General features: G+C 39.8%; 1 protein-coding gene across 1 annotated transcript in view; it reads right to left on the minus strand.

The window, feature by feature from the left end:
* ush2a (Usher syndrome 2A (autosomal recessive, mild)) overlaps nt 1-26,252 on the minus strand; it is a 130,180-nt gene that overhangs the window by 53,244 nt on the left and 50,684 nt on the right. The window contains exons 39-54 of the mRNA XM_077713040.1: nt 25,203-25,337; nt 24,062-24,137; nt 23,635-23,720; nt 22,280-22,439; nt 19,172-19,334; nt 18,956-19,103; nt 15,483-15,640; nt 14,614-14,761; nt 13,089-13,244; nt 11,444-11,591; nt 10,374-10,516; nt 4,345-4,859; nt 4,097-4,263; nt 3,561-3,727; nt 3,406-3,494; nt 315-649 (exon numbers count right to left, since the gene is read on the minus strand). Of these exons, the coding sequence (XP_077569166.1) occupies nt 315-649; nt 3,406-3,494; nt 3,561-3,727; nt 4,097-4,263; nt 4,345-4,859; nt 10,374-10,516; nt 11,444-11,591; nt 13,089-13,244; nt 14,614-14,761; nt 15,483-15,640; nt 18,956-19,103; nt 19,172-19,334; nt 22,280-22,439; nt 23,635-23,720; nt 24,062-24,137; nt 25,203-25,337 (2,794 nt within the window). The remainder of the gene's footprint in view (nt 1-314; nt 650-3,405; nt 3,495-3,560; nt 3,728-4,096; nt 4,264-4,344; nt 4,860-10,373; nt 10,517-11,443; nt 11,592-13,088; nt 13,245-14,613; nt 14,762-15,482; nt 15,641-18,955; nt 19,104-19,171; nt 19,335-22,279; nt 22,440-23,634; nt 23,721-24,061; nt 24,138-25,202; nt 25,338-26,252) is intronic.

The following is a 26,252-nucleotide window of genomic DNA, read 5'->3' on the forward strand; positions in this document are numbered from 1 at the left end:
ACCAAACCACTTAGACAAACATGCAAAGCTGAGCTGTGCAGAACGCAGAGGAGGGCTCGTGCATTTTAATTGCTTGTAACGAACAACTGACTATTTATTACATTACGATTTGTTGGCAGAGTAGATTTGGTCAGAACATTAATGGGGGAAACCATAACTGGGATGTGGCCCGTGACAAACAGATTTGACACCCCTGCTTTGAGAGAGTACAATAATAATAATAATATTTTTTTAAATGATCACTATTCTTTTACAAAAATATTTAAGGCAATCCAAAACCATCACAGTTACTTACATTTTTAGGCCAGTTTTACCTGATGTTTGGTCCATTAGGTCTGTGCGGAGGTTGCCAAGATATAGCAAGAAAAGACTCGCTGACGGCCACCACAGTCAGTGGTGCTAGGCCTTGGGGGCTGGCTGGTAAAGTGGTACCCAGAGTGGGTAGACTTTCTGTGCATCCTCCAACAAATCCACCTCCCTCAGAACACACCAGAATAGTAACGCTGTAGTTTGTGTAAGGAATTAGGTCGGTTATCGTGACGCTAAGCTCAGACGTGATGTCGCCGTTGTGGAAGACGCGTGGCTCTGGGAGACGGATGTCGTAACCTTGGATCTCGCCATTGGGAATTAAAGGTGGAGACCACATGACCTGGAAGACAGCAGTTTACGTCTGAATGTCATCTTTTTCAAATCAGCTCAGTCCACATCATGAAATTATTGATTATACTTGTTATAAATCGAACGTTTTGTCTAATATGGTGACAGTTTTAAACCCAATGAAATTCACTTTACATTATATTCTATGGCACCACATGTTTCGAGACGTAGATATCTGAGTTGAGGCAAAACTGCATTTTTTGCTTGCTGAGCACAGCAAAAAGCTTTAGGTAGATGAACGACAGGAATTCACAGCAGAGTACGCATTAACGTTTTGTCTGTGTGTGAATTTTTATAGACAATCATAAGATCTCCATTAGCGTGGCCAGTATGTTGTTGGAGTCCAACAAAGTGTTGGCATTTCTATGCGCATGTGTCATTGCTGGCGTGTGCAATCAAATCTCTCGTGGGGAAAGATAACCTGACTTTGACTTGGGCAGACGATTCCTTTCATCACATTTAAAATGGGGTGTGCACGAACACAGGCGCGTGCATGCATGCACAAACGGCATGCTAAAATAATGAAAGGCGGCGGGTAATGGAATTGCCACATGCAAAAACAAAAGCTTGCAGTTGCCGAGCGGTGCATCTGATTTGGAAGCTCTTCAGCCTGTCAGCATTTTAGGGCAAAGGATGAAGGTAACTGGCACGCACAAATGTTAAAACACACTCACTCATCTGCATCTTTAATGCAAATCCGTAGACTAGCTACTTTCAAATAGAAGTGCCAATGCATGCACATTGATTCTTATCACTTAGGACTATGTACATCCGCTTAATGCCAAGTGACCGTGTGTGCTAACACAGTTATGCACGCAAACTGTCATGTACAATAAGTCGTCAGTTCAAATATGCTGGTGACTTATGAGTGTAGGTGATTAGGTGGTCAAATGTTGATGAGAATATTATGAATGAGTGTCAGGAACAATTATTTCTCATGCAACCTTGATATTCATTTAACAAGTGACACTGCGAGGTGATACAGGACACCCACACCCACACACACACACACACACACACACACACACACACACACAAAGTTGCACACACACTTTCAAACAGCCGGCTGCATATGCGAAGGGTCATGTTGAGTTAGGTAGCTCATTTCCCAAAGTGCGAGTTGGGTGTGCTTTGTGCTAGAAGTCATTTACAGATTGAATAGCTTGATGTAATCTGGAGATGGTGAAGACAGCGCGGCACCTCGGCTGACACAGACCACCGGGGCTAAGGCCAGTGCAGTCTCACTGTGTGTGTGTGTGTGTGTGTGTGTGTGTGTGTGTGTGTGTGCACAACTGGCCGTGTGTTTGTGTATTTGAGCGAGAGAGCGCCAAATGATAATGTGGGGAGTAAGGTGTGTGAGGATCACGCTATTATTATATTCAAAAGAAGGCATTGGGAGAGTGCTTTTTAGCTGACAGCACAGTTCTGTCCTTTCAACACATAAGCGCTATTGCAATGACTTGAGTATGCAGGTCAAAGAGGAAAAAGAGGAATTGTCTTGCTGATTTTCATGTTAAATGTTAAGCAGATAAACAGGGATGGCAATTTCCCCACAATTTACCATTTTGCAACAGATGCCTGTATTATGCATATGATTTCATAGTGCAAAATCAAAACTGCTGTAACCTATTGTTTGCCTTTGACAGTGTTAGACATCCAATTCATTTTGACTGGGAGAAAGAAGCTGGCAGTGTCAATGGCACTGACAAATGAGCGTTCACAGACAGTCTTCCTATCTTAAAATGGGCATCTGTCTCTGTCAATTAGGTTAATTAATCATGTTAATTGTATTTATTATCTTATTTATTTAAAAATTATTGAATACTATTCTCTTTTTATTTTTAGTTCTTGTCTTTTTAAAGTATTATTGGACTGAATGGAGTGTATTTCTGTTTTTGGTGATTTCAATTTTGTTTTTATTAACATTTTATGAATGTATTCATTCATTAAGAAATAAAAAATAATTTGAAAAACTGACCCTACTTATACATACGTATACACACACGTATGAGGCTGAATTTTCTGAAAATATTCACTTGCCTTTAAAGGGTTTTTTTCTTTCAAAAAGACAAACTTTAAGCCTTCACTTAGCAATGTGAACAGCAGAAAAATCTAGAACAAGAGCCCATTTACAGAATTAAAGGAAGCACTATATTCCAAATCCTTTCTTTTGTCAAGGTCAATTGGTAACCAGGAAGCAGCTTTCCTGCCTGTCCAATTAGCATCAACCAGGAAGAACATTTTCCGTCTTGGAGGTGTGACCCCTAAATCTTTGCAGCTGCAGAGATGACAGGGGTGGTTCTGGAATAATGACAAGCATTAGCATTTTTTGGCTGTTAGCATTAGTGCAGGGCTATGCGTGAAAGCGTGTGTATGTTCTTTGTGCATGCAGACTTAGTGTCTGCGTAGTTGCTTGATAGGCCTTGATGCGGGATTAGTCGAAGCTGGAATTTAACTCTGGCCCCTCCTTCAAAATGGCCGACAAGGAAGGAAGCCGTCTTCGACAGGGTCACAGCCCCACCCATTTTGTGAAGGGGACCTTGAATTGAATGTTTTTGCTTTCTCATTAAATCCCAGGAAGGAAAGACAGACGAATGAGTGTGACATTGCTTTGACTTTTCGACGCTGTCATTTTCAGCCGAATAACTTCGCAATTACACACTTCAGTCTTATTGCGTGCATTTTAGAGTTAAGACAAAAACAGCTAATAAAGGTCAGATCAAACAAATAAAAAATGAAAAGATTCACCTGTAGTGACTCCGGTCCCAACACTTTGACTCTTGGCGGACTCACACCAGCTGGTCTGGAGGGTCTGGTGGTGATACCCACCCAACGTCCTGCAAATATGGATGTAGTTACAGGTTAAAAACACGAGTCAGGACAGTCAGATATTATTGTCTTACCTTTCGAACTGCCAGCCTGATTTTGTAGAACAAGCCTGTAGTCGTAACTTGTCCATGGACTAAGTGCTGAGGAAGAGTCCAGAAAGGAGAGGGGAAATGGGCCTGGAGGGAGATGGCCTACTGTGGAAATTTGATCTGTCCCAGTAACTCTGCGTTCAATCAGCCACCTTGGTCAAGATAAGTTTTGTGTGAGCCCAGAACTACAATAACCAAAACTGGGAAACAGTACTTCTGAATGTACAATGACTAATAGAAGAAGTGTTGTATTTCAAAGCCCACCAACTTGGTTCCAAACTGTTTATACACAAACACACACCACTTCCCTCCTAAAGTACATCTTTTCATTTTCTGTAACAGCAGTTAAACAAATTGTGCTATTTTGGTGTTCCCTGTGGACTCATAATTTTAAACAACACTAACATCAGAGCAACGTCAAAATACTTTTAGCTCTCTCTCTCTCTGTAACTTTCATTTCCACAAAAGGTATCCCAGGCCAAAGACAAAATCATTTTATATAGTGTATGATCAGATCTCACCTCTCCAAAACTCCATTGGAGCGCTGTGGTGCACCCCAGGACAAGAGAACTGAGGTAGGGGTGTCAGAATGAAGATGAGGTATGGGGAGGCCTTCAGGAGGGGCTGGCAAAGTTAGAAATTCCACGGTTTTGGACACGGAACAACCTATCCTGGTGCACGCTTCCAGCTAGAGGATTGAGGAATGTTATTTTTGTCACATTGAATAATTGTACATGTTTCACCATAGAGCAGGAAGATTGATATTTACCTGAACATTGTAGAATTGATATGGCAGGAGGTGAAGGAAGGTGTAGCTTGTGGTAAGGCCTGAAACTTTGACTGATGGAGCGGATGGACCAAAACCTGACTCTGAGTTTGATAAATTGGTATAGTGGAGATGTCCTTGTTGGATTTGATGTTCAGTATCTGGTTCATTTGAAATGAATCCTTTGTATGAAGGCCGTTGGTTCTGCCCTGTGATTGCAGTAGCTTCTAATGATGGCAACAAGTTTAAACCACTACCTTGATTTTTATTGCTTACATGAGTAGACTCTGGATTCTGTAGGCCATTTGAGTGGTTTGGTTCTGATGTGGTTGTGGGAAAATTTGAATTGGGGTCCAATTTGGTACCAGGGATATCGTATAAAGAATAGCTCGAGCCAGGTTGTAGATAGAGCCCGTAGCTGATTATCATGCCATTTGGTTGGAGGGGCGGGGCCCATGTGATGGTCACATTGCAAGAATGAAGCACTGATACAGTGGGATGGTCGAGTGGACCAGGACCTGAGGGGAAAAAGTCGACAAAAATCAAAAGATAAGTGGTTCAACAAAAACGATCAATGGTACTTTTTAACCAGTAACTTCTTTAGTAGAAAATCTGTTGAAATAAATGTCAACAAATACCAAGATATGTTTTATAAGATAAAATACATAACATAGGGCCTTGCACCATCCTCCCCTGACATTTACATCCCGATGTATTGCACTGTATTAATGGACACGCTTACTACCTACTGTAACACCCTCACATGCTTCCACCCACAGTGATGCAGGAGAGTAGTAATGGGGTTCCGTGAAGGGCAAGCGGATCAAGGTGACTGAGCGGACTAAGGAAGCATGCTGTGTCGCTAAGTGCTACCAGCGCTAACTGCTCACGGCTTTCCCAGATGCAGATGCCCGTGTGTATATACGCACATGCTTAAGAAGATGAGCGATTAGGAATACATCTGTACAACCGGTTGAGGGCTCAAATATACTACGTGCATGGCTTTGCCACCGTGTTTTTTATGCGCATAGTCAGTCACACATTAAATACAGTTTATCAGTAGTTTGTCATATTTTGCTTCACCTGGAATGAACCAGAATTACTTTTTCTCCCCGTTTTAAATAGTGCAAGTTTTTAATATCCTTACTCATCAAACTTTGTACATGAAAGGATTTACATTCAATAACTTTGATGTGGGTATGTTAACTGCTGCAGTGAAGTATAGAAACACTTGATCCAGAGGTTAAAGCTATTAAATATCTTAGCAACAAAGAAACCCCCCCTGCAATAACGAACTGCTTTGGTCAGTACTTAAGCATGTAGATATCGGACTCATACTTATGAATATTCAGAATGGATCAAAATGCAGCAATACTTCACGGGATATCGTTGTTGACATCCTAGTTGAGTGTCTGGTCTACATGAAAGAGCTGTTGTGATTTGTTACTCTGGGTTTAAAGTACAGGATGTCTTCTGGGACACCAATCATTCAACTTTTCTGAAATGCCTTGTTATATGCCTATGTACGATAACGCAAAATCCCCGAATCTGACTATTCTACTTGTACTCTCTGTCCCTCCAACCTTCCTTTCCGGTTTCCGATTCACTGTCCCTCTCTCTGCTCTCCCTGCTAAATAAACAATACAGCGAGTCGACCTTTTGGGTTAACAGGTTTTTATGCTAGCTCTACGCAGCACTCACACTGATTCAATTACCACCAAAGGTCCAGCGAACCCCGCGAATAAGCAAGGAGCTTGTCTGGCTGTCTGTTTTCTACATCCATGTCCGCCTGTGCGCTATGCAGCTTTACTTTTAACTCCATATTTACAAGTTGGGACGCTTCTTTTTCTATCTCACTGCAGTTATGGTGGATCAGTCTACTTGGGGAACGTTCTAAGTATGGAAGTTAGGAAGATATTTCTCTCTTGTGTTCATGACAATCACATTAAAAATGTAATCAATTTCAACTTTTATGAGAGAATTCTTATATCAGCGTCGTTCAACCACAACGCGCAAGTCAGTCACCTTGATCCAGCCACACTCACGCACAAAGTAACCCTTGTTGTCACCACCTTCCCCATTCCTCTCCCCCCCAAGTGTTGAGTGTTATTTAAGCTTTACTGGCGCGTGTAAAATTCTGCAATTTGAAGGGCTGTTAAGTTTTTCAATTGAAATTTTCATTTAAGATGCAAGGGTTCCTTTTTCCTTTTTTTTTCTCCTCCAAATTTTACTGACAGTTTACTGCCTTCTGGATATGAGGAAAAGGAAGTTGAGGGAATGCGTGGTAACCCCCCAACACATGCATTGTCAAGACCTTATTCCCTGTCTTCTATTTCTGTAACCGTCTATGTCCTTATCTCTCGACATCCCTGCGTCTTTCCTCCCCCTGCTCCGTACGATTTCTTACAACGCCGCTCTTCCGTAAAACAGGGTAGCAGAAGGCTAAAGCAGGAGCGTGGGGCCACCAAGCCCTAAATCACATTTATAAGGATTTGGTTAGCATAGTAATAACACAATCAAGTGACAAGAGGATTGGAAAGGGGGAGGGCGGAAGGACGGTCTGAGAATGGTTGCATGCATGTGTGTGTGTGTGTGTGTGTGTGTGTGTGTGTGTGTGTGTGTGTGTGTGTATAGTTACTTAACAGTTCTTTGTATGTGTTTGGTGTAAATCTGTCCTCTGCATAAATAAGAGAAAATACACCAAAAAAAAAACCTTCTGGGTAGCATGAGAGCAGGGACAGCTCTTCTGAAGGTGATTGAAGCCACGAAAAGTCAGAATGGAAGCTGAGCTTAAGCGTTATCGGCACACTTACGAAGCCGTGTCAAACCATGACAAGCAATAGTGGTAGAATTTACATTGCATTTCGTATCTTTATTTCCTAATGTCGGCGCTGCTTGAGGAGACGCCAAGATGTCTCCAGACGTAAAAAAAAAAAAAAGGAGCTAGCGAGTAGGCGCCTCCTGACGTGTTTCCAAGGTCACGAGCTTGATTTCTATCCTTCGCATCAAGAGTATACCTAATGTACATTAATATTTTTTTGTGGAGGAACCACAACCAGGCAAAGTAAATCACAGTTGTCAATCATTCAAACTCGATCCCAAAGAATTTAGACCGGTTGACATTTGGAAGGATTTATATAATTCCGGCTAACCTTCAGACCAATCCACGGGATATAAAAAGGGAACTCAACATTAGAAAATCATATAAGGCATTTGAATCAAATCTGTGTCTTGGTCAGGGCATAAAATCCATAACATCAGTGTAGTATTAGGAGTCATATTAACATAGGAGACGGCTGCGGATCTTCAGAGGCTTTCAAAATGTGAGCCACTAAAACGACTCCACTGGCAGCACAGTAGCATGTTTTTACCTAATCCTGCTAAAATGAATTCATGTTAAATAAAGTCATACTAAATAGTTAACAATACCAGATCCGGTTGGGGTGTCATGTGGTCTGATGGCTTCACACCACATACACCATACTCTTTTAGGGAACCAGTTCTGGCTACTTTTTAGCAATATCTCCTATTTTAACACATACAATCCCATCTCAACCCCTGCATGGGTTAATGATTGTGTTCAATTAACGAAACTATGTTCACAATCTTACATAAATCGGCGAGTTGTATGCACACACTTTCAACCACTACTATCGTAAGAACATTTCCTCAAAATGCTGCCTTTTTAATCATGGTCTCCTGAACATGCTCTATAGCACACATATATATACACACACGGACAAAGGCACACTTCTGACAGGCACACAGTCTCTTAGATCACTTAGCTGGTGTGAACATGCGAGTAGACAGAGGAAAGGGAGCTGTCCGACACAGCCAGAGTTTATGTTCACAGGAGCCGTCTGTCTCTTCTGCAGCAGCAGGAATTCATAGGGACCAAATTACATTAAAAAGATGGATATAAAACTTTAATGGAATGATAAAAAGGAAAGGAGGAAACGTGAGTCCCTCCATTTCTCTGTTCTGTCATTAGGCTTCCCCTATTTTCCCTCCCCCATTTTTGTCTGCCATTTTCACTCCAATTCACTTTTTATTTCTTACCATACTCCCTCTATCCTGTCCATCTATTCTTCTAAATAGTTAAAAAGGCTGGTCAGTCAAATAGGAGTGGCGAAACACTGTTGAAATACAAAGACTGTCTGAAGAGAAAGGAAATGAAGAGGAAAGAAATGTGGCGAGTAAAAAAAAGGAAAGCTGTATTACATAGTTTATATGAATACTTTAACCTGTGGCAAACTGTAAAGTGCAGTGCAGTATATATTATAACAAAAGGGCACAGGGTCACAGCTCAGAAACGAACTACAGTGAAGTGGCTGATTGTGAATAAAATACACATACACACAGGCACACTTGAACAGTATAAATAAAGCCTTTACACCACAAAAAATGTTTATAGGTGTACTTCATTTATCTTTGTTATATGTTATAATTATATGAATCTTATTTTGATCTAATTGTCATTTTTGAGTACAGAACTAACTTTGGGTGTGCGAAAACAGCATTAAAAATGCATGCTATACCAGTGGTCTCAAACCGGTCATCAAAGGGCCGCAGTGGGTGCAGGTTATCATTCCAACTCAACAAGGATACCTTTTGCAAATGCAATCAGTTAATTAGAGTCAGGTGCTACTTATTTTAAAGATACCTGATTGGTTAAAATGTCGTCACTGGATCGGTTGGACAAAAACCAGGACCCACTGCGGCCCTGTGTGGAACCGGTTTGAGACCACTACAAGGTTTAACACTGCGATCAAAGTTTTCTGTTTAAACACTGCTACCTAAAAACGTAGAGATTTATTTCACAGTGTTAGCAACAATAGTCATTTATTCTAATTTGTGTAACCCATTTAGATCTAAATACTTGCTAATACTGCACTATGGTCTTACTTTTCTCCCTCTTAATGGAGAACCAAAGTAATGTAACCCTCACCATTTCTGCTATATCCCGCAGAAACATAAAAAAATGTTAAAGTGATAATGTTTACAGATGTGTGTGTGAGCAACAGTGTGTGAAAGTGCATTTGTGTTCACGTGAGTGTGCATCTGTACATCAACAACACAAAGATGTGTACAAACACATTTCTTGTGGCGTGTACAAGCGTACAGATCAAATGCATGCAAATCTCAGCTGCTTAATGATTATGTATGCTACAATAATGTGCTGCTAATTAATATATAACTTTTCACTGAAGAGGCTGCACCAGTGGCTAATATGATTCTATTACGACAATTAGCCCACAATGACACTGGCTAGGTCACTCACACAGCCACTTACACAAAGAGACACGCACGCTTGCACACATATACACAGACACACGCACTTTGTACAGTATGCTGGTCTTAATCTCTCACAGCCAGGGTGTTTCAGTATGTTGATAAAGCTGGTACCTTCCTCATCTTTGGGTTTTCTATAGTTGGTTATATATTGCCTATTTTTAAATTCACATTGTTTTGTGAACTGAGTCACACACAGATCCTTTCTAACAATGCAGTGAATTCAGAATTAATTTCGTAATTGCAATTCTCTCGGATCATGAAAAAAATAATTATCCAAGGTGAAATGCATATGGTTATACAGCAATGCAATGTTGATTGTGTTGAAGTAGATGTACGCATGTGAGGTATTATGTTTGTTTGCACAGAAAGGCACAAAGATAAGACAGTCAATAAAAAGCCTTTCAATGGCTTTAAGACCATTTATACTAATGCTTGGCTTCACTTTGACTATGTTGGGAGATGAGAAATGATCATGTGTTTCCTGTGTCTAAAATTGTTGACAGCATGAAGTCAAATAAATGAGTGAGACCTACAAAAGCAATGCCTAAATTAACATTCCAACACTTTTAAATATTGTCATTACAGTACAGAACTATTTTACACACTCTTTTACGATGCCCTTAGGTACACAATACAAAAAAAGAATCCTTCAAAACACAAACGTTCCAAAGAATGAATTATTTTTATGTTGGTAAATGTTGCTACACTGGATCTTAAGGTAAAATAAGCACACTTACGGTCCTCTGCTGTACGAAGGGTTTCCCAGAGGCCTGTTGTCTGTCCATGAGTATGTGATACCACCAGTTGGAATAGATAGCCAGTGTATGGAGACAAGTCCAGCACATTGTAGAAAAAAGTATCTGTCACATTTTCCAGCAGCCTGAACAAGAACAAGGACCAATGAACACATTTTATTTAGGCTAGAAACCAACCCCCAAGTAAAATGAAAAGATCTCAGCTATGGCAAGCATTTTAAATCATATATACAGCAATTGAAAACAAATATGACTGTAAAAATGCCTGAAAGTTTAATAGAATAGATTAACACTTGTGCTGGATAAAGCAGGGCAAAAAATGCAGAGATGAACTCCAGTTTAATACGAGTCCAATCATATAAAAAAAAGACCGTTATTAATCAAATTTTAATTTAAATCCACGAACATTTGTCAGCACTGTTCATTCAATCCGCATTTGAGATGGAAAGTACGTGGAGTATCTCCTTCCATTGATTGCATGGACTACTCCTGACTGCTTTTAATTACATTCCTACATGCTACCTGGTTGGCATTCATGTAATTGTAGACGATGAAGGGAAACTAGGCTAAGGTATGGGACGATTGTCATAAATGAGGGCCCGCTGGCCATTTAACATTGGATGGACATAAGGGATGAATGAATGAATAAATCAGGGAACAATGAGATATCTAAAGCAGGAGAAGAGGCGGGCATGCTTGTCTGATATATAATACATGTACCTAGTCATTTATTTATTACCAGAGAATGAGAGCCTCCTCTTCTTGGATTAAATTGCAATTTGTTGTCAGGAAGCATGTAATGAATACATATCAGAGGTGAAGACCATCTCTCTTTATTGCATCACATGTTGGGTACCTGTCTGTCCCCCATATGTCCTCTTTGATTTTCATCTCAAACTTATCCCTTCATCTCATCATTCCTAACTTGATGTTGGAGGCATTATGTTTTAGGTCTGTATACAAATGCAATATGTCTGGTTTGTCTGTTTCAGGAATAGGGTGTGTTACGAGTGTTTTTTTTAAAGTGTGGGCACATCTGTGCTATATCTTGCCTTATCATTGGCCTCTGGGGTGATGTCCTCATTTGGAGGCTGTAGTGAAGAGGGCCCGGAGCATTGGCGCGGGCTGGTCTGGACCAAGACACATTTAGACTTGTGCTTGTGGCACGAGTGAGTCTCAGGGCGGAGAGTCCTTCTGGAGCTAAAGAGAGGAAAATGGTTAGGAGTGTAAAGGGAGGGAAAGAAGGAGCAAGTAAAGATAAAGAAAGAAAGGGAGAGTAGACTGCCTATTGTGTTGAAGGGGTAGTGTTATGAGAGGGAAGTTTTAGTTCTCCAAGATCCTCAAATCCTCCAATTGGGTGCGTTTAAAGCAATTGTTGAACAATCTGTTCCGGGTGAAGGCCCAAATGTCAAAACACATTTTTTTCTGAATATGGTGGATTCTGATCCTACAAATCAGGCAGGACTTTTCAAGACAAATAAAGATCGAGTGGTAAGGCTAACTTTACGTCAAAAACTAGTGTGAAAATGCAGAAGTCCACCTTTTGTGTAGTTTCTTCACAACCAGCAAAGACAAAAGCAAATAACAAACATGCTTAGGGAGCCCCAAGGAAGCATAACTTTTCAGTAGTGACCCTCTCATACTGTCGAGAGGGATAGCCGTTAAATTACAACTCGAGTGAGAAAGATGACCACTCTTGAAGGAAGTGGAGGAAATGCGGCATGCAAATATGTTAAGGACGACAAAGGGGGAAGAAAATGATCGCGCCTGTTGTTTTGACGGCGTAAAATAAGAGACGCACTTTGCAAGCGAAGAAGTGACCCTTCAATCAAACACATTGGTCCGACGTGACTACAACTACATTGATTGCACAAGTCATCTTAGCACAAGGATGGCTATTAAGACGCACACATGCATACACGCACACACATTGGTGGGGCTTTGTCTCTCTCATGCTGCGTTAGCAGGTACAATATCAGAGGTGTCACTAATCGTTTTAAACTATGCACTTTTATGTTCACTTCTCTGGGCCTGCTCTCCTCCTGCTCTCCTCCTCCTCTCCTCGTGTGTCTCCCGCTCTGCCTAGCTCGCCTCTGTTCTTTTACGGAACAAGGACGCATCAAGACAGTTTGCCTTAAAGACGTCTAAAGAGATGCCAGAGGCACAGAGGTAGAAAGCCGGTTGGAAAGAGAGGAAACGTCTGCTATTTAAAATTTATACTTTCTCATGTCTTTGTTTTGAACTTGAACACTGAAACTTTTCCTGAGTGTGTCTTTTGTTGTTTGGGAAATAGGCACAGATCATGTTTTAGTATTGTTATGGAATTAATTAACGTGTGCATTCATACCACCTTAATAAAAAAGACTTATATATCGAAAGTTAAGTTTAGCAAGTCAACTCTGTCATTGTTAGCTTTTGCAAAGCCAGGAAATGTTACCGTTGGATAATAAATGATATAAATTTAGGAGTAGTATATTATTAGGTATTTCCTAAACCAATAGAAAAATGACTATGTCGTTCAAAAATGTGAAGGAAATTAAACAAGAACAACATATGTTATGTTTTCCAATTTACTAGAAAATTGGCCTAGTACTATGCGCAGTTTTCCACTGAATTCAACAAAATTGTAACTGTAATCAGCTTCGAGGACAACCAAAGTCAGAGTGTTGCTGAAGGAGATTTGTACATTTGTGGTACCTGCAGGAGACGTAGTAGCATTAAGCACCGAGCTCTCCACACAGCCTCGTGTGTTGCAACCTTCGACCCAGAAGCTGTAGCTGGTGTACGGATGAAGGTCCGTCAAAGTCAACCACCTGCTGGCTTCCGTGCCACCGTCCAGCATCGCGTCGCCATCTGACAGACGACAGATAAGGAAAGTGCCATAAATCTGACGGAAGAAGTTGCGTACATTGAGCGACATTATTGTCACGGTGCAATTCTTTAAAAGCGTCATCAGTGTGATGCCCGGGAATGTGATTAATAAAACATAAACACGGGGAATGGCGAAACCGAGGTAGTAGAGAAAGAGAGAGAGAGAGAATCGAAGAGCGAGGAACACTAACTGGGAATGATCAAAAGAGAGGTTTCCATATTGAGGTTATGCAAGGATAGTCAAAGAAAAGGGATCAGAAAATCCCACATTCCAAGCCTATCCAATATATTTAGATGGACAGACGCACACAAACACATATCAGGCCTGTGTGAACTGATGAAGGCACAGTGTATCAAAGCAGCACTGGCTTATGGGGAACTAGAGCGAGACACCATCTCTCTTTCTTGTGCACCTCTTCTATCCCTCCCTCCACTCGTTTTAATCTGTCTGTTCCTGTGTGAGGCGCAGATCAAACACTCTGACTACAGCGGGTGTGTACGTGCCAGTGACTTGATGAATCTGTGCAAGTTAAAGGACCACTGTGTGAGTTTATATTCACTCATTCTATTCTCATTTTCTTCAATTTTCTTCTTCCCCCTCTTTTTGTCGACTTTTCTTGTTTGTCTTGGCTCTATTTCATTCTTGCGTTGTTTGTCATGTGTTGTTTAGTTCAGGCTTGCAATCTTTTCCCAATACTTCTATGGAAGCTGAAATCTCTCATCCTTTTGTTTCAGAGCAGCTTGACTTTATTCTGCATTCAAGCTTGAATCTTCCCCAAGCCACACAGGTGGAATCATTTCTCTAGTTTTTCTCCACTGCTGCGACAATTTGATTATTCATCTTTTTTTTTTTTTGTTGCATGACTTTGACACAAAGTTACTGAGTTGGGAGACAATAGATTTGCAGGCAACTAGTTGTTTTGGACTTATCTTCCACAAACTTAGTCCAAAAGGTTGGCCCATAATTTGGAGGTATATGACTCAACCTCAAAGGCACTAAGGTCAATAGAAAAAAATGTTTCGTGTCAAAATGCTACCATAAAACAATTTGTAAACATTGTAAGCATTCATGCAAGTGTACAAGTTGTGATGATCATCATTTTTCGTTCATCAATCGTGCCTGGTGGAATCACAAAAAAAAAATCAAGTCACATGATCTTCTGATTAGTGTTGAATTTTTGATAGAGGTTTTGAATGTAAACTTTGCTTTTGGCGAGTCCTAAAATAGGAGTTACAAAACTAGTAACTAGTAAGTACTGATTTAATGAAGACACTTTGTTTCTTTGTTCACTTCTCAATTCACTAGAAGCAGTAAAAAGCTACAAAAAAAAACAATGGATAAATGAGTTACCTTCACTTTTATAGTGCAGCGTGTATCTCATGTAGCCATTGGGGCTGGGGGGAGCAGTCCATCGGGCTCTAAGTGACCGAGAGCTCTGGTTGGCCAATTCTAGCAGGACTGGGCCTGCTGGGGCCATCTCTAATGTGTTCGCTTCCACCTGGGGAAAAAAAAAAACAACAACATGAGCAACAACAAATTTGAAATACAAATCTCCCCTTAATTCCTATGATTCTAGGGTCCAAATTTTCCTCTTTTCCTCTTATTTTTGTCACCAACACAATGGATTTTTCAATCCCTCCACTCTGCTCACCCACTTTCCTTGTTCCTCTGTGTCAGCTGTTTTTGGCATATTTGACTAAATATGGCCTGCTTATTGGAAAAATGTTCCAAAACACAGCCTTGCGTCAAAGACATCATTGAGCAAGGAGTGACATTTCCTAGCAAATGTCACCGTCATCATGCCGACCCTCATTATTGAGCGGAGAGAATTGATCACCTTTATGACACCTGACAGCATTCACATGCACACCAATTCATACTTTTGTAATACTTGCAATTATACACACATTGTTTCCGTCTTTCAGGGAAAATTGCCAAACAAAAACACTATTTCCTTTATATGGTCAAGCTATTTGTCACTATACGAATGAGATTTTCTTCCCCTGATAAAAAAAAAATGCATCCCTTATAGAGATGATACAAATCTATGAAAAATTATATATGAAATGTTGTAGTGTCCTTTTTGAAGGACCATTGAAGGCATATGGAGACATTTAATTTCCCATCAATTATTTAGTGGTTTGGTCTTTGGAGGGTTAACTATTAAACTAACTGATACATGAAGATTTGTGAATGTGTAACCAATAAAAATCACTCACCATTGGTCCCTTACCACAACCACGCGCTGTGCAGGCCTGCAGCCTGAGTATGTGTTTGCTCCACGGGGATAGCTCCTTCACCACCAAAAAGCTCTGAGAGGAACTGATGTTTGAAATAAGAACACCATTCATCCAAAGGCCAAAACTGGTTAAGATGCCTAAAAGAAACAGCATTTCATTTTAAAATGCAGGAAATACAAAATGATATCTCAAGCAAGGGTTACATACTGATATTTTTTGTAGTTGGACAAATGTATTAGCACAGTTGCTCAGGTTTGCTACCCATTTTTTTTTAATTGTAATAACTTCCACTAACTGGAAAGACTTATTAGAGGAAATTCTTAAGAGATTTCTGCCCATTAAGTGGAAGAAATAATGTATAAGACCTTTCACAAACCTTTTTGTAATTGTACTTTCAAATGACAACTAAAACATGAGTATATTTAAAGTTAAAGGGACATGAAACACCAATTTTAATATGTAGAAAAGGCACATAATTTCAAAATATCCAAGAAATGTGCATACTTAAACCTTTTGGGCAAGCATCTTTCTAATGAAGGTTATTTATAGAGTATACTGGGTGATGTCATGAATAATAAGGAACATTTACCCCAGTATTTGTTGAAAAAAAATGCACTGTATTCTGAATATTATCCCAAAAACGTGAGGGAATTCAGTTTTAAAGTGAAGAAAAATTCAATATTAACTAAAATATGATACAGGTGAAACTCCAAGTATAACATTTTGGATCACTGATTTGTAGACAGACTTTCGGCTTATATATTGAGCAAAAAGTGAAAGTGTGGCCTTCAGACCAGTGTGTTACAATGATGAAAAACAGTGTTAACACTACCAAAGGCATTAAAGGATATCCCGAGAAAGACCCACATCACACAAAAAATGGGTGTCAAGAAGTGCATGCGCGCACAAAGATGCTCTGCATACAGTGCATACACAGACACAAACAGCAACGACCCATGCACGTGCACACACACACACACACACGGCAGCCCAATAATTACATTACATTACCTCCACCTAATAAAAAAGGAAATGGCACCCAAATGTACTTTTCCTTAATAAAAATGCATACTGGGGGGCTCAAAAGATCAGCGGTAAGAACTAAGAGTCTATTCTGCTTTAATCATGTGTGGGTTTTATTATTGCTCAATACAGATACACACACCTATCAGGAAAATGAAGACACAAAAACCCTGTGGACACCAGTTACATCAGGGGGAGCTCTTAATGTGGCCGATCGCATGTATGCGAGTGTGTGTGTGTGTGTGTGTGTTTGTGTGTGTGTGCGGACAGGTGCGCGTGCGAATAAGCCCATATCAGTATAGGCTGTAATAAAGACAGGTTGGGAAATGAAGCAGCGAATGCATAACAGGCTTATTTCCCCTCTTTGTCTGCGTGTTGCCCCGACCTAATCCCCGAGAGGATTATCCCCCACAAATCCCTGCGGAATTGGGGAGAAGGAGGAGAGAGAGAGGCAGGACGAGTAAGGAAAATAATACAAAAATCTCACTCCTCTGTAACCCATCACCATTGTCATTGTCATTTTCTTTGACGGAGGAGGGGGGGGGAGAGAATGGAGAAAAGGGTGATGTGCCCCTCTGCCTTTCTTAAGTCAAAAAAACTCAAAGCTTATTAAGCATAAAGCAATCAGGTAATCATGATTAAGTGTCTCCCTTGTTATACATTTCAGTCATCAGATGAGGTAAGCTTTAAGTCATTTAGCCTGGATAATATGCACACACATCATAGGCTTTATGGAGCAAAATGCACTCATGTGGCATTAAGCGTAAAACACACAATTGGCACCGCGTACACGTGCAATGTGGAATGACATCCTTTAACGAGCGTGGAAATAACAGTTGATAATATGTGCTATGTATGTTGGGGAGTGTGAAATTGACTGGCAAATCCTGACAAGGTTGTTTTTTTTCCCTCAATTCATTTGGGTTTGTTATCCCACTGTTGTCAGGTCATCACTGGCCCTTGATAGGCGATCTGTTTAACTCATTGGCAGCCATTGACTGGACTAGATGTCCAATCCATTTTGACTAGAGGGGGGATTCACTGACCAAAAATAGTCACTTGACTGTTAAATATGGCAGAATATTGCCTTCTAAGTGGTGTTAGATGCACCTAAAAAATAACTTTAACAACGGAGCAGATCCATTCCACACCACTAATGTGGATTGTGGTCCAATTAAATGATTTGATGCTTTTGTAGTGCGGTCCAATAAAAAGTAAGCATACTATGTTCAAGCTCACTACATAATGCCAGAAATAATACTTTTTTCATAAAGCCTTTTGACGTGACAGTGAAAGATACCCAACAAATTTTACCTTCAATTAGTCTACATGTGAAGAGAAGTACATTCATTCATTCATTTTCCACCCATTATACATAAGGATTCATCAATAAACTATTCAGGAACTTTTGGGAAAGTAATTCAAGTTTATTATTGTGCAATCCTCCTGCTAGTTGGCGCTGCTACCGGCTCAAGTTCAATTCCTGGCATGTGCTTGATGACATGCTCATGGCAATCTAAAACCCAGATTTAAAAAAAATGTGGATTTCGGTAAGAGCACCTGGTATTAAAACAGTGCAACACCAACGTGTGCGTTACTGTTATTGTTTTCTTGTGCTTTGATAGAGTTGGGAAAGCACTACAAAAATCAAGTTGAATGTGAGTGTCTTGTTATGGTCACCCTTGAGGCGACAAAACAGGCGTAGCAATGACATAATGTAATGTTTCTCATAAATAAATAAATGCCCCCACCCCCCAAAAAATTGAAGTTGAAAAAACTGCTCATAGTTCAGAGGGTCATTCCACCTCTCACCTTATGTCCGAAGATAAATAAGGATATTTTGAATTTTGCATTGAAAATGTACATTAGATTTGCTCCATTGAAAGAAATTATACATTCCATTCAAAAGTGCATTCAATTGTCATCTAAAATGCATGAAGTGTATGGCATATAATTTTTCGCAGTAGGCTACATGGAAATTGGACGTAGTTAAAAAGTAACAGAGAGGTGGAAAAAAGAAAAGGCTGATAGGGACGTGCTTCCCCAGCCTGCAGTTCTCTTCTCAGTCAAAAGGGAGCACTTTTCCTCCACTTAAGGAAGCAAAGATAGGCAGCTCCTTGCGCCAATTTCCTTCCTCACACTGTATGGTGGTCTTCTTTCACAATCCTCTCCCCATCTCACTTTCCTTACTTCAACCCTGTTGCATATTCTTATGCATCACATTTAACAGATGCCCCTCATTTTGACCCTGTGTGCATTCTACCTGAAGAACATGGCAGTTTTATACTGTACTTGAGTGTTCTGATGAAATGTACACATACACTGAATTTCATTTTGTGAGCCTTATGTAGTTATGCAGAAATATTTTGCCCCTTCTCCACAATTCCTTCTTTAAACCATTGAATGGAATATCAGGGATATGTCCTTACCATTTGGTGTAGCGGGAGCTGTCCAGCTGACATTTAGCGCATGTGGGGATAAAGCGGTGACCAGGGGTGCCGGCACATCCTCTGGAGTGCTTTCTTCAGTAACAACCTGGGCCGAGGGGCTTTGAGTACAGCCCCCACCTGTGCAAGCCTGAGATGAACATGTATTTCAGGAGAAGCCAGAAAATAAAGAACCAATAGAAGGTGCAACAGACTCACAACCACGGTGATGTTGTAGGCCATGCCAGGAGTAAGGTTGCGGAGCGTGTGCTCTTCAACAAGTACTGAACTGTTGTGGACCACGGCGTGCTCTTCCCCGCCCTCTGATACGAAGATGGAATATGAATTAAGAACGCCATTGACACGAGAGGGTCGAGTCCATCTGGGGATGAAGAGGAACAGACATATATTTTAAAGACAGCTACTACGAGTAGAACGGATATTGACATTAAAGGTTAAAATAAAAACAAAACAAAACATGATCCGTCTTTGTTATTTTTTGTTTTGCTGAATTATTGCCAGCTGATTTTGATAATGTTTTTGTGAATGTTATGAGCAGGGACACTGACTGGATTAATGTGGTAAACAAAATAAAACTTTTGTTTTTCTATATAGTTGCACTACTCGAATTATATTTCTAACACAAGGAAAGTTCCTCTGAAAAATATCAGTTGATGTAATTATAATGAGCAAAGAACGGAAGTAACTCAATGGGAAAAAAATAAAAGTACTAAAATCTATTCAATTATGTAACTGATTTTTTTTTCCGAGTTTATATTTTCATATCCCAAATAAGAATTGTATCCATTTGGGTAGCCTTTGTTGTGTTGTATCCTGCTAAAAAAAAGCAGCATCTGTTTGCACTGTACCTTTGAAAAGTGCAAAATAGACTTCTATAGCAAATGTATTTAAACTGCTCGATTTTTCTTTTCATGCCCTATTTTGAAGATTGTTATAAATCCCTACTGTTGTGAGGAGAATACAGCCAGGAAATAATCTATCATGTTATAATATAAATAGCCCTAAAATTCGTATAAAGCACTGACAAGGCCAAACTCCCTTTGGGTTGTTATGGAGGGGCGGTAATTTTAAAATAAGATGAATACCTTTCTTGGTTTCTTCTTTTAAATGCAGGTGGTGGGATGACTGATGAGCGTGTGTTAGCACAGAATTAGCCACCCCGACTAATCTATCACCATCTTTATGAGATTTATACGCTGCCGATTGGCACAGTGATGTATGGGCATTTTCGAATAGTTCAATCAAAAGCAAGGTGGAACAATTTGGAGTTTAATTGATTGTACAAACGGTCTTGGAAACCTACTGATTGAAAAGAGTTGATCGGGAATTCGTCCTGATCACGATTTTGTGATATTGTGTTTACACATTTGAGTATGAACCCTCTTAGCTGCCCTTGACGACGAAAGACGTCTCTTACAATTTTCAGAGGACTGGAATCGGGTAAAAAAACAGATTTTGAGAAGTTTTTAAAGTGAATTTGTTTCAATTTTCAAGTATTTACTGTATAGATGGTGAGAGACATTAATGAAGCCTAGGAGGGCTAACATGGAGTTGGTTGGCACGTGGGCCTCACAGCACGGTGGTCGAGGGTTCGATCCGAGGTCGGTCCTCACTGTGCAGAGCAGTGGTCTCAAACCGGTCCTTGCAGGTTTTCATTCCAACTCAACAAGGATACCTTTTGCAAGTGCAATCAGTTAGTTAGATTCAGGTGCTACTTATTTTAAAGACACCTGATTGGTTAAAATGTCGGCACTGGATCGGTTGGAACAAAAACCAGGACCCACTTCGGCCCTATGTGGAACCGGTTTGAGACCACTGGTGTAGAGTTTGCATGTTTGGGCTTGTGTGGGTTTTCTCCGGGTAAGCCAGTTTACTCCCACATCCCTAAAACATGCATGGTAGTCTGGTAAAACACTCTAAATTGCCGCTAGGCACAAGCGTGAACGGTTGTCTTTCTCTGGGTGCCCTTTGATTGGCCGGCCACCAATTCAGGCTGTCCCCTGCCTGAATGAATGAATAATTTGAATGTTTCCTTATCTAACAATTCCAATTCACATTCTTCCACGCAAACAACATACACGTAGAGTAAGAATATCAAAAATAGCAGCATTTATGTGAGTATCTTACAATGTGTAAAAATGTATTTATTTCAGGCATTGTGAGCTGAGGGCAGAGGATAAATCTGCTGATATTGCTTCCCCCTTATCCCGACGCCTCCCTCAACCTTTCTCACAGTCTCTCACCCTCACTTCCTCCAAATTTGCATCCTCTTTTTATCCTCCCCCGTCAAGCTCTCAATTAATCGCACCTTTCTTCATTTTTCTCATAGATGCTGCGCAATTCTGTCCTCCTCAGCCTTTCTCATAGACACAATAGGAAGATATTGACCACAGGTGATCTTTCGACCTTCTCCTGTTGCCAGTGTGCTAACAAGGCAATACACACACCTTCCCACAGCTTGAGAATTTATAGCTGAAAACATCTTCAATACTCATGACAAAATTACCTTAGACTTTTGAACAGATGGCGGTACTATCAAGGATAAAAAAATGTTTTTCTATGTGTTTCTTAAGTCGTCACCTCTTTAAAGACAACAAGATTTTTATAACATTTTACTTATTCATGGGTAAATGGATGAATAATGATTATATTAACCTACTAGGACCCAAACTCTTGCAACGCATGCATTTTTATTTTCTCTTTGATATTGAGGCTAATTGGGAACTGAAGAGTGTAAAAATATTTTTACATGATGTAGTTTCTAAGAAAAATGATGTCCAAATCATAAGTGGATGTCAGGCAAGGCCTTGTAGTCCAAAAGTTAACATTGTAGTCTCTAAAATCCAAAAATGTGATGAAAATATATGAAAAATATATGAATATCGCATTTTAAGCAATGTAGGACAAACATGTTTGACTATTTTTTATTTAAAGACCCAAGGTTATTACTGTAAATATAGCTAATGTCTCATATATCCCCTCGAACACACACACACACACACACACACACACACACTTACACTCGCAAACAGCGACACAATGTCCAGCGGCATTTTCAAATGGCCAGGACAGTAAAAGGTGTAAGAGATTTATCTTCCTACCTCCAGAGAGGAAAGGTCAAGTCAACGTGTCAAGTGAATATTCTGCATGGTAAACACAACTTTAGAAGGTCACCAGAGCTCTGCTGCCCTTTCCCTTTTTCTGCAGTGTATAGTATGGATGCACTAATGCAGTCTAAGATACACCATTTTTGTGTGTGTTATAATATAGAATTTGGAGAATGTGTCAACAAGAGTGAGTGCTTACTCCACCAGAATGGTCCGTGAGTCGAGCAAGGTCAAGGTTGGCGCCCGTAGCGACCCGGGTGGGAGCTGAGAGGTCAACTTTGTGACCTTTGAACTATTGGTGCATCCTGCAGCAGTGCACGCAGACAGCAGCAGGACGTGTGCCGTATAGATGCCAAGTCCTGAAATGTGCAGAGAGACAGCATGAAATACAAGATGATGGCATTAGTTCACGGAAAAATGTTCTAGTACGAGCAGAAATCTAAATTTGTGGCTACAACATTAGCGAGCAAATAAACAAAAAAAAAACAATGAATGTCTGCCTTCAAACTTAAATTGTGGTTGTAAATAGGATATTTTTTTGTAGTTTATTCGTTTTTTTAGGTTCAAGGCTGATTATATATTAAAACAATAACAAAATTGTATTTGTCATACTATTTTGTAAGAATTGTACATGTTAAAATGAAAAGGAACAACTACAGTATGTCAAGGGCTCCCGTTAAGCCAAAAGTAGACATTTATTGAAACATTTTCTGTGTCATATTAATAATATTGTTTTGGGCAGATATTCATAATAACGTGTCCAATGAGTGAACGTTTCCTCGCCTATGCTTTTTTAAAATGGATGAGAATTATCAAAATTATTCAATGCATAAGAATATTTCTAACCAAAATGCTCCTAAATAGTCCCTGTTTCCTTAACAATTGTTTCTCTGGGTGTCACAGGAAATCCAGTTGTCCTTCTTTGCCATACTGTATAATTACTACGTCCATAATCCTTCAATCAGCGTGAACATCAGACACACGATTAAACTGGCATGAGTAATACATCTCTTGCCTTCATTGACCTCAATAGACACTGCACAGTCATATGATGTAAGAATGTGAACGTATACATTTATTTTGCAATTTTTGGATAATATCTTCTTCTGTTTTAAACGCATCACTATGAGAAGATACATTCGAGATGACTTCAATGTGTTTGCATACTTTCTGCGTGATATAACTTACTGTATTTTGAACTCTCAGGAGGGTAGCATGTCTTTTGTACCCTCTTCAAGTCTCTTTAGTGAACATTTTCATGGCAAATTGTGTGTTGGCAACTGTGCCATTTTGTAGTATCCTTTGTTTCTGCGCTGTTGCAGTTTCAAGTGTGTGTATTTTAAAGTGCTATTCCCATGGTAAGAACGGAGATGCTCGTTCTGCTCTTTCAAATGCAAATAAGCACTTTCTGTCACTCATCCCTTTTATTTTCTTATTTTTTTTCTTCTTTACACTAAAGCTCCATCCCAAAGCTAAGACATAAATACACACCCACACCCACTCACACACACACACACACACACACACACACGGGTATTATTGCTCACTGCTTACCAGTAATGTTGTGCCGTCTCTCCTTTCCACTGTAGACCATTTGGTTATTTTGATAGAGCTGGTACTGTTTAATAACTCCATTGGGCCTACCAGTGGGGAAAAAAAGTGAGATGAGGGCTCTATAAGAACATAATTCAGTAGTTAATTCTGTTTTATATTGGCTTTTATATGCGATAAAATTATTCTTCATACATTTGGGAAAATGAAGCTATTCTGCATATAATGTACTGTTAGAGGGTTCCCTTCAATAAAAATATGTAGGAATGTTATTGCTCTTTTTTAATATACGTATTAACCAGAATCCCTTTAATTTTATTAAAGATCCAGATAAAAGTTGATATATTGAAATTAAATGATTGAAAACATGAAATGAGAAAAAAATGTGTTCCATTGCTAAAAATGCAGTATTTTGTGGTGTATGTATTACCATGCAGGTGGTTTCCAGGTGACAAAAAGAGATGAGGGTAAGGAGAGTGTAGATGGAGCAGACACTCCATCAGGAGCTGAAGATGAAAATAGAAATAACACAACATATTCATAAACCTTAAGGTCATGACAATCTAATAACGGCAAAATGATATAAGAAAAAGGGACTGAACTACACGTTGTCCCCTTCAATTTGAGACAGATGACCAAACAAATGTTTACAAACAGATCTTAAGGTACTTATTTTTCATGAGAAGATACAAAGGTTGTGGTAAGACACCTCATGGCTTCCTCTTATTAACACACATACAATGTACTTCGAACCTAATCGTTACAAATGAAAAATATTGAAAACTGATACAGTGGAAGTGTTTTAAATGATTTTGTGATCTTGTATTTTTGGATTTGTTCAGTCTCTTCCTAACACTGTACAATATCACAGTCTAGTATCTTAACTCAAGGGTCAGTGTGAATCAATAGTAATCTTTTTTTTTTTCGCTTTTACTTCAAATTGATTTTTGCGAGGTCTACGCTGACCCTGACTGTCACATTACCCCCCCCCCCCAACAAGGCATGTTAAACCCTCACAGATTAATGTAGATGCTAATTTATGAAATAAAAAATGATAATCTGTACCTACTCCAGCCCTTCAATTTGTCCTTATTTGCCTTCTCTACTTTATATCATTTGGATCTGTCGCTCTTTCTTCTTTCACTGCTCTTATTCTTTCACTTTATAAGTGCAAAGACCTTTATTTCTAAGAAGACCAGTGTATCATGTCTCAGGGTGTAGTCACTGCAAAAAGTCCATAATTTGCTTTCTAATGTTCCAACTTTTTGGCGCAATTCTTTCCTGCAATTTTTGAAAGTGACGCATCAATTTGACAACAAACCTATACATGTGAAAACATTGCTCAATCATTGGCCAAATTGGGCAAGGCGGGATAACATTGTAAAATACAGAAGTAAACAATAACAAAGCTCCCGCTTGCAGCATTTGCGCTCATGTTTCATCTAGCTACAGTTGTTTGCAGGACATTTCATGAATCAGATGGTATTGATTGTATTTTATGTGTCAATATCTAAACAATATTGCATGGCCTTATTGTTCTATGTGCTAATGTGGGTTTGTCTAAGTTGTACCTTCCTCTGGAGTTTTGAAGGCTGATTTTCCATCCGTCATGTCAGCATTGTGTTTACTCTCTGTGCATCCCATTGCAACACAAGCACTTAGAGTGACCACATATTGAGTTGCTGGAGTGAGACCAGATAAAATACCTAGAAAACAGGAATAATGCCTTTAAACTATTTGTCATATAAAAGGCAATTCAATAGATGGGATTCATAGATTTTCTGTTGGCATAATTCCTTAGCAAAAGTATAATTTATAGAAAAACCTAGATATAAACAGAATAAAAATGTAAACAAATTAATTCATAAGCTATTATACTGTCTCCATGTCTGTGTGTGTTTCCGTCCTGTTCTTGAGGCTGATGTCAAAAAGTACAATACTTTGGTCATCATTGCTCACTGTGACGCTGTTGCTAAGTAGAAGTACTGCTGTTGGCAAGTAGAGTGTCCTTTTTATTGTTTTTTTTTTTCATCTCCATCCACTTTTTCACTGTTATGCCCCTCTCCATCCTCTGTCAACCTCTACTTGTCTGATATAGTCTCGCTCATCCGATCTCCCTCTCTCTGTGCCGCCCATGTCTTTTAATTCAATTAGAGGCCAGGGCTCCACTCTACTGCCATTACACCTTCATTTGCGTTTTGTGTTTTTTTAAGACGCTGGTGTGATTCCACAGTCAGGTGCCGGGGCCGTCGTAAATTAACGAGAAGCATTATGTCTGGCAAAGAGTGAAGGGGAGGGGACAGACAGCCGTTGGGGAGACACCGAGAACGACTAGGACGACCGAGCTCATCTTCATATTTGCCTGGAGACATGAAAGTGTGGCTGAGACGGGGGACGAATGGCAAGAGAGGACGGCTTCATCATCATCGTCAGTTCTGAAGATGAAGCAAGTAAAAGATGGAAAAATGAAAGAGAGTCGGAAGAAACGGTGCCAAGGTATGACATCATTGGGATCGCCTTGAGTGTCTTCCTCCAAATGAAGACAGGGTGCAAATTCTGAGATATTGCCAGGGAGACATTAACGGGCTTGCATGGGACCAAAGGTGGGTGTCTGTTTGTCA

This window comes from Stigmatopora nigra, chromosome 3 (genome assembly GCF_051989575.1).
Source record: "Stigmatopora nigra isolate UIUO_SnigA chromosome 3, RoL_Snig_1.1, whole genome shotgun sequence".
NCBI lineage: Eukaryota > Metazoa > Chordata > Actinopteri > Syngnathiformes > Syngnathidae > Stigmatopora > Stigmatopora nigra.